This window comes from Limulus polyphemus, unplaced genomic scaffold (genome assembly GCF_000517525.1).
Source record: "Limulus polyphemus unplaced genomic scaffold, Limulus_polyphemus-2.1.2 Scaffold1973, whole genome shotgun sequence".
Taxonomy (NCBI): domain Eukaryota; kingdom Metazoa; phylum Arthropoda; class Merostomata; order Xiphosura; family Limulidae; genus Limulus; species Limulus polyphemus.
In genome coordinates, this window is record NW_013667583.1 from 108,311 (window position 1) to 124,106 (window position 15,796).

At 34.7% G+C, this 15,796-nt stretch overlaps 1 protein-coding gene across 1 annotated transcript in view; it reads right to left on the minus strand.

The window, feature by feature from the left end:
• Positions 1–15,796, minus strand: part of LOC106465534 — a 59,489-nt gene that overhangs the window by 16,342 nt on the left and 27,351 nt on the right. Inside the window, exon 2 of the mRNA XM_013925758.2 lies at positions 10,786–10,975. Coding sequence (XP_013781212.2) covers positions 10,786–10,975 — 190 coding nt within the window. The remainder of the gene's footprint in view (positions 1–10,785; positions 10,976–15,796) is intronic.

Consider the following 15,796-nt stretch of genomic DNA (forward strand, 5'->3'; position numbering starts at 1 on the left):
GTTTATTACACACACACACATATAAATCACTCAACAAGAATGGGTTTATTACACATGCACACACACACATATAAATCACTCAACAAGAATGGGTTTATTATACACACACATATATAAATTACTCAACAAGAGTGGGTTTATTATACACACACACACATATAAATCACTCAACAAGAATGGGTTTATTACACATACACACACATATAAATTACTCAACAAGAATGGGTTTATTACACATACACACATATAAATTACTCAACAAGAGTGGGTTTGTTATACACACACACACACACATATAAATCACTCAACAAGAATGGGTTTATTACACACACATACACACATATAAATCACTCAACAAGAATGGGTTTATTACACATACACACATATAAATCACTCAACAAGAATGGGTTTATTACACATACACACATGTAAATCACTCAACAAGAATGGGTTTATTACACACACACATATAAATCACTCAACAAGAATGGGTTTATTACACACACACACACACACACACACACATATAAATCACTCAACAAGTAAGCAAGGTTATTCCATAATTGTTTTTTACACACATATAAATCACTCAACAAAATGGGTTTATTACACACACACATATAAATCACTCAACAAGTAAGCAAGGTTATTCCATAATTGTTTTTTACACACATATAAATCACTCACTGAGGAAGAACTTTTTATGAGTTCTTAAGAAGTTCATAGTAAGTTATCCAATGTATTTAACTATACTCCCCCTAAAAGAATGCCATATTTTTATATTGTTGTTTATAAGAAACATTCCCTCTTATTTTCTAACTTTGGTACATGCGCGAGATCACGTTGTACTATGTTTCTCATAGCGAGCACGAGGTTCTCACGCAGGCAATGCACACGACGTGTACCACATACACAGGCGAATATTGAAGCATTAACGATGGGATCAATGCACTATAAAAAAAATGTTTCACCTACTAGCCCAATAGATATATTTTTAAACTGTTCTGAAACTATTGCTTAATAATGTTGCTAGAGGATTTAATAACATTTCAATCATTTAACATGTTAAGATAAATAACAAATATATATATTTACTAAATGTATTGAGAGAATTATGAGAGAATTTTTTTTATTTTTAACTACAACTTATATTTTCTCTTCGTCAATAAACAAGATCGGTAGTGATGATGTTAGCTTTCAGAAAAGTTGTGGCCTGACTTGCCCATTTATTCATGTTGGATAACATCAAAACAAGTTTCCACTGCGTTTGCAAGCAACATTTCCGGGTGGTACATTCTACATAGATGTCAGCCAAACTGAAAACTCTCATATACCGGAAGTTTAGTCCCCCAGTTACGAAACTGGCAAGTTTATTAGGTATAAAGTTTAGCTACTTGCCAGGTACAAGTTGAGTATGAATCGACGATAAGGTCAATATAATTTATATATTCTCTGCATAAAGCAAAATTATATCCCTTCTGACCGCACTTGTAAGTGTTGTGCTTCCTGGTGAGGGAGGGGATCATGTCTTTTCTTTCAAAGTATACAATAGGTAGTTCGATAGACAAAACTTTCTGGGGGAAATTCTGTGATTTATAAATTTCCATGTTATTTGTATTAAAAATTACTCAAACGGATTCTTATTTCATGTAAAACGTCATCCCATGGTAAGTTTAGGGACTTACAATTCTAAAATCCGGGGTTCGATTCCATATGATGAAGAGAGTGCAAATAGCCTATTGTGTTGCTTTGTGCTAAAACAAACAACCGACAAATTTCATGTAAAATTTAGTTAAGGTTTAGGAAAGTGTGATACCGACGAAATCAGTTCAATTACTCACGATGAATTTTCAACCAAGGGAGGCAGCCGTGGTGATGATGTACTTGTAAACTAAGTTATAGATATTAGAGTTTTAGGTTCTTTACAAATACGTAGGCCGGGTGTGACCTAACGATTAATTTACCTGGACTGTTAATCAGTGGATTCGTGGTTCGCAGTTCGTTGCCGCACTTTCACTTTGGGGCCATGGTATGTTATAAGAGTGACGGACAAATCTCTCTAGTCGGTCAGAAAAGAGTAGTCCTAGAATTGGGGGTTGGCTCTATTGACAAGCTACCTTCCTTCTAGTCTATCAGTTAGAATCAAGAAAATCTGTGCGCAGATAACATTGCGTAGTTTTGCGCGAAATTCTGAAATAAGCCATAAAAAAAAATATTCATTTTCTGCATGACTTGTTCAAAGTAAAGTATCTCCATGTTCACACCAGTGACAAATGTCGATGCTACACACAAGTTTAGGTTGTCCTATTTGTTTGTTTCGAATTTAGCGCAAAACTACACGAGGGCTATCTGCGCTAGCCGTCCCTAATTTAGCAGGGTAAGACTAGAGGGAAGGCACCTACTCATCACCACCCACCGCCAACTCTTGGGCTACTCTTTTACCAACGAATAGTAGGATTGACCGTCACACTATAACGCCCCCACGGCTGAAAGGGCGAGCATGTTTGGTGGGACAGGGATTCGAACCCGCGACCCTCAGATTGCGAGTCTAGCGCCCTAACCACGTGACCTAGGTTGTCCTAATCATACGCTTTTTTTATAAAAAAACAACAAATAAACAAGTCCGACTCTTTTAAATCAGTAAAATGATTTTTAGGTTGTAAGATTTGAGTAAAAAAATCTATTTACAAATTATATTTAATTAAGAAGAGAAAAATTTTTTCAATGAATTGCGTCTCTTAATTTTTGTGCCGAAAATAAAATTTGAAGTGCGTGTTGTCTAAGTTTATCCATTGTAGGTTATCTTTAGAGTACATCAGTAGATAATGCAGTCGGTGATGGTGGAAGTTAACGAGACCCAACCCTCTAGAGACCACTTCCTGCAACCCATCAAGGAAAGTCTACAGGCAAACCAGGGTTTCAACGAAACCCACATAGAACTATGTCGCGTGACCTCATCCATACCAAGTAGTGGAAAAAAAAAAAAAATGAACATTACGCATCGAATTATCATTACACCAAACAACTGGTGGCTCAGAAACGAAAACCTTGAACCTTAATTCGTATGGGTCTGTTGTACTTCCTTCAATGTTGAAAAGTCGACTACTAATTCGACATCAAATCCAAGCGTGTGAATCATTTTACAAGCAATCTATCGTTGGTTTTCGAAGTGGTTTGGCATGTTTTGTGTACCACTTCCATACGTGTTTTTATTTCCTTAATGTCTAGTAATAATAATAATAACAATATTTTCCTATTTTTTTCTGTCATTATTTTCTCGAATGAACATTTCTTGTACCTACATCTTTGAAACACTTTAATACACAACCAAAATTTTACGAGAATATAATAACATTGTTTTTTTTCTTATAATAACTCTGTTAGAGCGTAAATATGAAAGTCGCCGTAATTTTCATTCAAAATAAAACAATCCTTCGTGCCGTATTTTCCAAATTATCTCCTGATTATCACGTTTCTTACATCGAAAAACTCTTCAGTTACTCTTTGAATTGACTTTCAGAACTAAATTTGTATTATGCATTTAACCACGTGAATAAGTATCGTGGTCACAAAGTCATTTTACAAGCATGCTAAATTTTTCAACGCATAACTTGTAATATCGTCTTTCTTTACGGAGGAAGTACTTACATGGTAGCCTTTGAATGTAAAAAAATAAACAAAGTAGAATAGATGTTAATGTATACAATGACATTACATGTAATCCATGTGACTTTCACAATTAACCATGAACTTGCCAGATAGCTAGATATATGCAATATGTGTGGACATATATATATCAATAATATAATATAATGTATCGTTTCGATTCCGTTAACAAAATTAATATTCACGTGATTTAGCCACATGTGTATAATATAATATAATGTTTCGTTTCGATTCGTTAACAAAATTAGTATTCACGTGATTTAGCCACATGTGTAACATTATCTGTATATAGATTTATTTGCAAAACCGTACCACACTTTATTGAAGAAACGATGGGCGACATTATCAACCTTAACAAATAAGATGATTATTCTATTAAGTTAACGGACCGACTGTGGTCTAGGGGTAAGCGTGCTCGGACTGTCAATCTGAAAATTACGAAATAAACTATTAACTTAACAAGTTCCGTAGATCAGAAGGAAAATACAGCAAAAAATTGGCAAACACACCAATCCCTGAAAGGCACCTTTAAACTCGCCGCTCCGTAGGGTTAGTGAGCTATAGGTGATTTAAATACTTGTATGTTTCTATTTTAAGGGACTGGCTTGGGGGAACACCTACACTTATGGGAGAAAAAGACACCTTAAAAGATAACAACAACAGAAAGATAAACACAGTGACATAAACAGAATACGTTTAGGTGTATTTCACAGAATCACTTGGTCAAAAGTTTCCTTTACTTGAAAATCTAGAAATTGGGTTGCGAGATTTGATCAGTAGATACAGATTAAGCAGGTAAGTAAGAAACGTTCATAAACTATCTTTGCATTCGGTACACGTATATAACTCGCGAAAAAATAACGCGTTTCTTAGCTCAATTCATATTCCAACTTCTTGTTAAACTTTTCTGCACCCGTGGTGGGCAGAGCACAGATAGCCCATCGTGTAGCTATGTGCTTACCAGTAACAAAAACAAAACTTTTCTGTATGGGCTAATAACGTTTTGTATCTTATTAAGCACCATGCTACTCAATGGGCTATCTGTACTGTCTGTCCTCAGCACGGGTATCGAAACCTGATATTTAGCATTATAAGCCCTTTGGCTATCCTATCTTCTCTAGTTGCAGACGATCTTTGCTGACTAAACATTTCATAATTCACGGTGATACTTTATAATAATAAAACCTTACAGTATTAAAAACATAAGTTCAACAGTACAATATTTTTGATATACATACTGAATATTTTAAGCTTATCCTGTGTGTGTGTGTATATATATATATATATATTCTGTCCGGAACTGTCTTGCAAATTTATCGTTCTGAAGCTACAAATCTCATATCATTAGAAAAGCTTCTGTCCGAGGAGTTCGGATTGCATGTTAGCTTTTTCATTCGGAATCACCTTACTTGTTTTTTGCTTAATCAAACTTTTTAATGCAACAGTATGCTACACGATGGCACAATGTCATTATTTTTTTATTTGCAAAGCATTTCACAGAAAAAACACTTAACTCACGTGTTATTACCTGGAAAATGAATATTATACTAAATACAGTTGCTATGGGCATTCTCTACTTGTTTAGATCTAAATTACGCATGCGCAGTTCGTTGAAAAACATATGCTTATCACTTTGTGAACCGGCATTCAGACGTTTCTGTTTATCCAGCTAAGTTTGCCTTCATCACAACTTTACATCTACTTTACTTTGCAATACTTTAGTTCCGATTCATTTTATAAACTGCTATAAACACCTTTCAACTGGTAAAACTGTGTCATACACAGAACGCTCATAACTGCTTCAGACTTTGTACGCTATTATAAATAACATTATTATACTTTACTGTTTACTTTACGTAGTTTTATTAAATAAAATTAAGTCTAATTGAGTTTGTTTGTCTGACAGCATAATTTTGTTTTTAAAATAGGCCAAGATTTATCGGTCTAACACATAATGCCTGCAAGAAAACGCAGCTTAAAATGCCGTGCGTGAAAATGATAGAATAAGGAAAATTCAAGCGAAGTGCATGAAAACTACCGCCAGGTTTTATTGTAAACTATCTTTAGGGTGCTGTAGTGTAAGTGTGTATGGGGGGAGGGGGGAGTATAGCAAAGCCAAGTCGAGCTATCTGATTTGTTCACCGAAGGGTATCTAATCTCTGATTTTAGCGTTGTAAATCTGTAGACTTACCGCTGTCCTACCAGGGGACAGGGTGTAGTAAACGTAGATATTTTAGGGATTGCCTTCTCAGTATTCTACCATATAATCGAATTAGAAAAAAAACATTTAACGTATAATTTTGCAAGTAATCCTATTTAAATTTGGGTACGATCATTGAACAGAGATTAAAAATGAAAAAGTATTATATGTTAGTACTGCATGACTAAATAAAGTTGTTGTTGTTGTTGTTTTCTTAATGAAAAGCTACACAATGGGCTATCTGCACTTTGTCCACAGCAGGGAATCTAGTTCCGGATCTTAGGTTGAAAGTACGTAAAGTTACCGCTAACTCACCGGGGGGGGGGGGCTGTTAAGAAAATAATTATTAAGTATGATATAATGACATAAATTCATATATGAAAAAATGCAATATGTATCACGATTATTGTGATAGTTATCCCCATGCTTATGATGTATGTTGAAATTATTGTACTGTGGGCGTTTGAGTTTTTATACAGAATAAGGAATTATTAGTAGTAATATTTTATATATGTACAATATGTTCTTATTAATTTTAGCAAGGTAGGAGGTACTGGGCTTAGCATAAAAAAAGATGAAAATAAAGTGTTTAGCTATATTTACGAGGTAACCAGTTCTTTGGCATTGAAACATGATCTCCACATGTTACTTTGATACATCACGTGACAGAAAAGGGGATTCAACTTTCGCGAAGCAATTAAAACCAAACTAGAATTCATCGTATAGAGTTGTTGGAGGATTACGTTACTGTGTAGATAGGCCATCTGGAGTGAACCCGATTATGGCTTTAATTAATTGAAAGCAGACACAACAGCTATTCGAAGAAATCTGTTACATGAACTGTAGTCGTGTTTTTATTCTCTCCAGTGCCCTTGAACGTGACCCATAACTTACTTTTCAAAGCTTTTACAAATGTAGAAAATAATCCAACAAAACTACGATGTTCCTTTCCCCAGATCAGTAATTACTTTAGTAAATGAAACATGACAAACTATACACTTCCCTAGGTCAGTAATTACTTTAGTATATGAAACATGACAAACTATACACTTCCCTAGGTCAGTAATTACTTTAGTATATGAAACATGATAAACTATACACTTCCCTAGGTCAGTAATTACTTTAGTATATGAAACATGATAAACTGTACACTTCCCTAGATGAGTAATTACTTTACTTTATGAAACATGATAAACTATACACTTCCATAGATCAGTAATTACTTTAGTATATGAAACATGATAAACTATACACATCCCTAGATGACTAATTACTTTAGTAAATAAAACATGATAAACTATACACTTCCATAGATCAGTAATTACTTTAGTATATGAAACATTATAAACTATACACATCCCTAGATGAGTAATTACTTTACTATATGAAACATGATAAACTATACACTTCCCTAGATCAGTAATTACTTTAGTAAATAAAACATGATAAACTATACACTTCCCTAGATGAGTAATTACTTTGGTAAATAAAACATGATAAACTATACAGTTCCCTAGATGAGTAATTACTTTAGTAAATAAAACATGATAAACTATACACATCCCTAGATCAGTAATTACTTTACTATATGAAATATGATAAACTATACACTTCCCTAGATCAGTAGTTACTTTACTATATGAAACATGATAAACTATACACTTCCCTAGATCAGTAGTTAATTTACTATATGAACATGATAAACTATACACTTCCCTAGATCAGTATTACTTTACTATATGAAACATGATAAACTATACACTTCCCTAGATCATTTAATTAATTGTATAATAAAGAAATGTCGTTTCCAGAGGCGTTTTTAGCAGTTAATTGTTCCAACGTATGTCTTTCGATGAGACAGCAGCATTGTGAGAAACAAAAGTTACGAATAAAACCGTCACTAACGTAGTTTATCTTTGGAGCTGTGGGTGCGCTATTCGTCAGGCAAGAATAACACGGGATTTCGCGGTGAGCGCTATTGATTAATTGTCTTCCATCTAGTCTATTAGCTTAAAATTAAGGACGGCTATGCGCAGATAGCCCTTGTGTAGCTTTGCACGAAAATTCCGAATCAACAAACTAGCAAAAACGTAGTTCAGTGATCTTGACGACTGATTGGATTTAAAAGGAAAAAAAACAACAACAACAACATGTTATTTGTTGACAGGAAGCCGTACAAAATACGCCACATATCGGTGGAAGTGGATCATCACTATCATGCTAATGTAAGCCTAATATTTAATTACCAAGATATTAATACTACGTAGGTTTATTAAATTGCTTTGCTAGAAAAGAGTAATATGGCTGTACTAATATGTTATTACAAACTGTAAAACTACGTTTTATAATGAGAAGTTATTGTAAACTAGGGATTTGGTTAAACGTACAGATCACTGTGTATGGGCCCTGGCATGGCCAGGTGGTTAGGGCACTCGACTCACAATGTGAGGGTCGCGGGTTCGAATCACCGTCCCACCAAACATGCTCGCCCTTTCAGCCGTATGGGCGTTATAATGTTACGGTCAACCCAACTATTCGTTGGTAAAAGAGTAGCCATAGAGTTGGCGGTGGGTGGTGATGACTAGCTGCCTTACACTGTCTTACAGTGCTAAATCAGGGACAGCTAGCGCACATAGTCCTCGTGTAGCTTTGCGCGAAATCCATAACAAACAAATAAACTCTTTCGTAAAATAACCCTTTTATCAGGGACGGCTAGCACAGATAGCCCTCGTGTAGCTTTGCGCGAAATCCATAACAAACAAATAAACTCTTTCGTAAAATAACCCTTTTATCAGGGACGGCTAGCACAGATAGCCCTCGTGTAGCTTTGCGCGAAATCCATAACAAACAAATAAACTCTTTCGTAAAATAACCCTTTTATTATAGCAATGCTTAACTGAGCCCAAAACTTTAATTTACACAAACTTAAAATTTGGAGCTTAAACTGTTTAAAACTACATTATCAGCTCCAGTCAAAAGCACCATGTTTTTTGAGGACTCTGACGTAAATGTTTTATTAGTCACTCACTCATCTACGAGAACCCGTTTTACGTAATAAATCCGTAGTGTATAAATTCATATTTTAAACGTATTTTAATACCAACTGCATATACTAACTCTTTCTTAGCACACTATGTCTTACAGAAGTGGTTTCTTTAAAGAGTTTTTGTAATAGGAAGGAAAGAATGAATAATGTATTCTTATACGTTTGGACTTCTACTTCTGTTGTTAAAGTACAGTCTTACTTTAGCGCATTTTGGTTTAATTCTATTACTGCCCTGCAATGTAATCACTCTAATGACTCAGTCACTATTAGTAGGAAACTCTCTATAACATTGTTCTCAATGATAATGATAATGAATGTTAAAAATGCTTTAATATTTTGGTTGATGTTGAAATTGTCTTAAAAGTGTGCTCGATAGTCTGTCCGTGATGTTAATGAAACATTAATAACGCCAGAAGTTGTTTGTTTGTTTATTGCATTTCACGCAAAGTTGCCCGAGGGCTAAGTGCGCTAGCCGTTCCTGATAGACTATAAGTAATAGACTAGAGGGGCAAGTCAGCACCACCCACTGCCAACTCTTGGGCTACTCTCTACCAACGAATAGTGGGATTGATCGTCACATAATAACGCCCTTACAGCTGAAAGGGCGAGCATGTTTGGTGACGGAATTAGAACTTGCGACCGCGGATTAGACTCGAGTTCTCTAACCACCAGACCATGTCAGGCTCATAACGCAAGCAAATGAGACAGGAATGGGAAGACAGACTGTTATCAGCACCAACATGTGCTGCACAATTACCACCATTGAACCAACGCGTATTTGTGGTATTTCAGGAAAACGTTATTACTTCTTTATAGCACGAACAGACTTTTTCTCCTTTCGTGTCAGACATCAATATAAGAAACATTAGATCTCAGTGGTGAAACATTCTGACTAGAAACTTGTGACATCGCATACAACGACAATTTAAGTAAAGGGTGCCAAGAGCTCTATACGTAAAGGATACAATATGTTTCACATCTGGCCCTCACATATTACTAAGGCCTTATAATTCTCAGTAGATATCGTTTTCATTAAAAAAAAAATAACCTCAAGTCATTCGCACTGGGTCATATGAAAAGGCTGCGTAAAACTACAAGTCTACAGATAATTTATTGTGTATGCATAACGTGCGGAACGTATAACAAAAACAACTTAGTTGTTACTGATAGTCATGGTAAAAAGGTCTTTAATAGCTTGTGGAATCGTGCACACGTATTTACATCAAGGTTACGTGTAAATGTGATGTTAACTGTTTAATAGGAGTAATAAAAATACTTGTACATAAAAATTCATTTAGGGGATGGGGATGTAATGATAATAATTATAAGGCTAAGTATTAGAAGTGAAAATAATCGTCCTAAATTATGAATGAATTGTATAGTAGGCACAACAACAGACACAGCATTATAAGCTAAAAATCGAGCTAGTCTATTAGCTAGTTAAGATATTTACATGACTAAATATGGACAGTACTATGAAGAGAGGGTCTTTAATAACCAGATTTTAAACTGATAAAAGAGAGACAGATATAGCCTAACTGGAAAGCGGTTTCCATGTGTATTTTTCTTATAAGATTAGACAGGATACGGTCATTTTTAGACGATGGAAATGGGACAATATAGGCTCTGCTCCAGAGAGTAAGCAGAACAATGCATCTTTTGTCATAAAAAATAATTTGATGAAAACTCTTTCCAGCGATATATTTGTGAAAATTACGACGTAGTTCCACGAAAAGTAAATTAAAAAACATTTTTAAGTGAACGACTTAAAAAAAATCCGATTTTTCTTTACGTTAATTATGATACATGTAAACAAACTGCACGTAAAAATATGTGAAGAAAGAGTTCTGTAAAAGACTAATTCAACACTTACTTTGTTGAATATTTTGGGTAATGAAAAGTTTCTCACGTCCTATTGGTCCAGATGTCCTTTGCAAATCGTTCACTGCTTCCGGTGTTCCGTAGAACGTGTGATAGAATTGCTGATAAGAGTTTAAGACTTCACTTCTGTTCCCTTCATTCAATTGTCCAGATCCACCCTCTGGTGGCCAGTCAGTGTATTCCTAGAAAATTTGATAACGTACAGTAATGAGCATGTAATACGTAATAACCAAGATATGTCCTCTCCAGAAAATAAACGAATTAAAACATTTTAAATATATCTAAAGTATTGTCTCTGATTTTATCAGTAAAAGTTGTCTGAATACATCTTGTTCTTGTAAAAATAATCACTGCGATATAAGTTCTCGGGTATATATATGTTAAACTTGAATTTCCTTTGTCCTATAACAGAGCTATAAAAAAAAACACATATACCCTTGACATGGTTCAATCGTACAGCACGTGTACATTATTGTATTTATGTGTAAGGTTATCTGGAAAGCTTAAAAAAATCGCTTCATAGCACCATGGAGAGTTTTTGAGAAGTTAAAGCATCAAAGAAACCGACAAAAGGACTCATTGTTTTTATCACTTTAAAACATTCATTGTATTGGAATATGTTGCTTCTATCTCTCTGGCACTTACTGTCTTCCAGCTGAGTGTCATACTTCGAAATGTATTATGAGTATATTTTCTAGTGAAATTTAGTTGGTAGATGTCAAGATAAACAATATTATATTGATTAATTTATCTAGAAAGGCTCGCCGGTACGACATTGGTAAGTCTACCGACTTAAAAAAACAAACAAACAAACTCAGAACCGTTCTCTGAGCCACTATGCCGCGACTAAAAATATCTACTACAAATAAGTTGGACAATGCATTTATTGTAGATTGATATTAATATAAAATTACAGTATGCTTAGAAAAAATACGGTGAAGAATTTAACTAAGGATAAAAAGGTTTTAGAAAAGATAATGTTACGAATCTAAAAGTCATAGTTAAAAAAAGAAAATAGTTTTCTAATTTACACACTTTTCACGAATAATTATTATCGTTAACGTAATAATTCAGTTATGTTAAACGCGTAAAAGAGCAAAGTATTCCGGCTGTTTATTTATATGACTGTAGTAAGAATCCTAGACCTAGCTTTGTGGAGTGTAAAGGCTTCCAACCTATTCTTCTCGTGTTGCTTTTTTTACGGACGTTGGTTGCCAAGTTCAACATGCTTAAAAGAAATAATATACATTATCAGAGAACTTTCCTATACCGTATTTCTTTTCTCGTTCTTCTCCAATTCTTTTCCGTTTTGTAATCTACCTTTTGGTGTTATCATCGTCTAGACAACTTCTAAAAAAAGTGTTTACATGTTGACATTTCGGTGCATGCCGATTTCACAACACATCCGCTAAACTGATGTTGATTAGCATAACGTTCCACACAGATATTTTATCCTTTTCTTATCTATACAACCTTGGGTGACATATATGTATTTGTAAAACTTATTGATGTCATCAACTCGGAACCGCACCACAGGTATAATCATGACATACATCAGTTGATCTTTATTTATTAGATTTTTTTAAAGCGCACAGGTATACAATGGGCTAGCTGCGTTGTGCCCAGTTCGGGTATCGAAACCAGATTTTTAGCGTAATATGTTGCTGCCAAGCCACTGTTAGTTTTTAGGAGCACAGGCACACGATGGGTTATCTGCGCTGTACATATCGCGAGTACCTAACCCCGATTTTTAACGCTATAAGCTATCAAAGCTGACCGCCAAGCCACTTGGTGTCGGCATGCATTCAAGGACGACATCTCTAACATGAACCGAACCTGTATTTAAAACAACTAAAGTACCAGAGATACTTATGTAAAAACAAAATAACGACCAATCTTGCTTATTTCAAACAAATCAAACTTTCAGTAAACCTACTTTTCAAGCTTCTCTAAGTGGGTTATCATATCTGTACTAACCAAGGGGACCACCAACCGAGTTTGTATTTCCCTCAGTCAGACGACTGGTAGATGTTTCTTCGATTCGTCTGATGACTTGAAGTTTTACTTTAATATAATTTTTAGGGTTTCCCCTTAACATTCGATGTCTTCGTGTCCAAATTTAATATTTAAAAAAGTCTGTATTGTTCGACCTCTGAGGTAAAAACAGATTTTTAGGCGCTAAGAATGGATATGCTCTTCATAATTATATTTTATTATCGGGTTTCCATTACAATTAAAATCCCAATTGTAAAATTTTGTTTCACATTTCCTTTAGGATTTTTGTTTTGTGGGGATGCGTTCTCACTAAAAAAGACGAAGATTTAAAGTTTAAGAGTATAGGACTTTAAAACAAACATCTAGGTGTAGTGTAGCTGGAGCTGGATGTTGTTGTTTTTTGGCATGTGCTTTAAAACAAGAGTAATCTGAGCTAAACCTAAATTAAGTATCACAAATCAGCCTTACTTCAACACGTAGACATATTTCTGGTCTTTCTTTGGTATTCACGGTTTCTGAGCATATGACACTTGAGAAAAAAGTAGCCTCTGTAGTAATCCAATTTGTTTAATGTATACTGTTTTGCAAATCTTGTACAGTGATAACTCTAATGTCAGTTAGCGATATCCTTTAAAATTTGGTACAAAAGTTATCTCCTCCACAGAAAACAAACCTATTGTTTTCAGTGATTTTTCGGCCACATGAAAGTGTCACGATAGAAAAAAGTGTCCATACGTACAACTGGCTAAAGTCATAAAAGTTTGTTTGAATATAGTTCTAATTCTGACCACTAGGTTTGTTTGTTTGTAGTTAAGCACAAAGCTACACAACGTCCAATCTGTGCTGTGTCAACTACGGGTATAGAAACACGGTTTTTAGCGTTACAAGTCCAGTCCACAAACTTGCCGCTGTGCCACTGGGAGACATCGCTCGGCTAGAGTAAGGAAGAAAATATATACAAGTGTTAATCTTTTATTTCATATTTATTTTTGTTTGTGCAAAAATCTCGATACAGTTGCAAAGTTTATAAAAGTCTGTTTGAAGAAAAGTTAAAGGGTATCACACGCAGAGTAACAATTAAGTTTGTGAGATAGCGAATTCTACTTCTTTTAGTTTGTTATGGTTTTTGTTTACCGTTCATTTATTTTTTCTTCTATCGTTTAGTTCATCCATAAATTTTTAGTTATGTTAAAACGCTAACTCACATTCTAGCTACAGAACGTTGAATTTGAGTATATTTGTATTATGAAACTGACACAAGCTTCCCTTAGCGGTGACGTACATTTATTAATGCTTTAAAGATTATGTAAATTAGCTAGTCACATGAGATGTAATATCGTGGTCTAACCAATAAATATAACCATTAAGTGATCTTAAACGAGTTGGCCCGGCATGGCTAGGTGGTTAGGGAGCTCGACTCGGAATCTGCGGGTCGTGGGTTCGAATCCCCGTCACACCAAACATGCTCGCCCTTCAGCCGTGGGGGCGTTATAATATGACGGTCAATCCCAGTATTCGTTGGTAAATGAGTAGCCCAGGAGTTGGCGGTGGGTGGTGATGACTAGCTAGCTGCCTTCGTCTTACACTGCTAAATTAGAGACGGCTAGCGCAGATAGCCCTCGTATAGCAAAAATTCAAAAACAAACAAACAAACTTAAACGAGTTAGTTCACGAGATACAGTTAGAACGAGTTATTTCTGATTGTTGCTCGATTGTTCTTCGTAAGAAGTGGTTTAATATTGTGTATTTTCCTAATTAGGTTTTTGTTTCTGTTTTTTTTTTTAATTCATTTATTTGTTGAAATTAATAACATTGATATTTATTTTGTATAGTTTATTGAAGTTTGTATCAAGTACTCGCCAGGCACGTATTTACTAACTATTTTCTTTGTAAGTGATAAAACTTGTGTTTCAATTGTTTGAAAGTTATATTTTGGATTTCTGTTGTTATTATAGTTTAATAAACTGTTTTTTTTTGTTCAAACCTGGTTGTAGCGGTGTTTTGTTTTAGTCCGTTAAAATTTGACGAGGATTAACTTTTTATTACCATTACCAGCTTCCTGAGATGAAACAAAGCCGTGTCTTATGTGGTTCGATATTGCTCGGGCTTGCACGAACAAGACTAGATAAAACAATGAAAACCGAAAAGGTTAGTCGTATAAAGTTCAACAGCTGGCCAATGACTAATATTTAGTCTTACATGAAATTAACTAAGCCTAACGTATTTCATACACATTATTTAGTTGTAAAGCGCTTTCATTTTTACGAGCAATGTAACAGCATTATTAAAAGGGTATATTTGTTGTACGTTTCACAGATATATTTCATTAAAAAACAAGTACTTTCGTAGAATCTGGAGTTTTTAACAGAACACAATGTTTTGGGACAACAAGGGACCTATTGTTCCATCTCGGCTGTCCCATCCTCTAAACTAAACTAAAAACTATTAAATAAATATATTTAAACAAATCTTAAAGGCAGCCATTATCATTCATATAGTTATCAAGCTTTCTCTTAATCTCACTGAAATTTACTGCCTCCACAACATCTGAAGGCAACCCATTCCAAATGCCAACCACCCTGTTAAAAAAATAAAACTGTCTTAGCTGAAAATGACTCCTACCTTGCCAAAATTTATATTTGAGTCATCTATTCCTACTATTCTCATTAAGTATGAAAAAAAAAGATACACCAACACTATCAGTTCCCTTAACAATCTTAAATACTTCAATCAGATTCCCTTTAACTATTCTTTTTTCAAGAGAAAACAATTTTAGAGATCTTAACCTCTCCTCGTATGACAACCCCTCCATTCCAGGCACCATTCTAATAGCCCTACTCTGAAGCCTTTCCAACAATTCCATGTCTTTTCTAAGTTAAGGAACCCAAGACTGAACACAATACTCCACATGTGGCCTAACCAGTGACCTATACAATGAAATTATAACCTTCTTTAGACTTGTATTCAATATTTCTAGTAGATACAACCTAAATCCTATTTGTCCTACC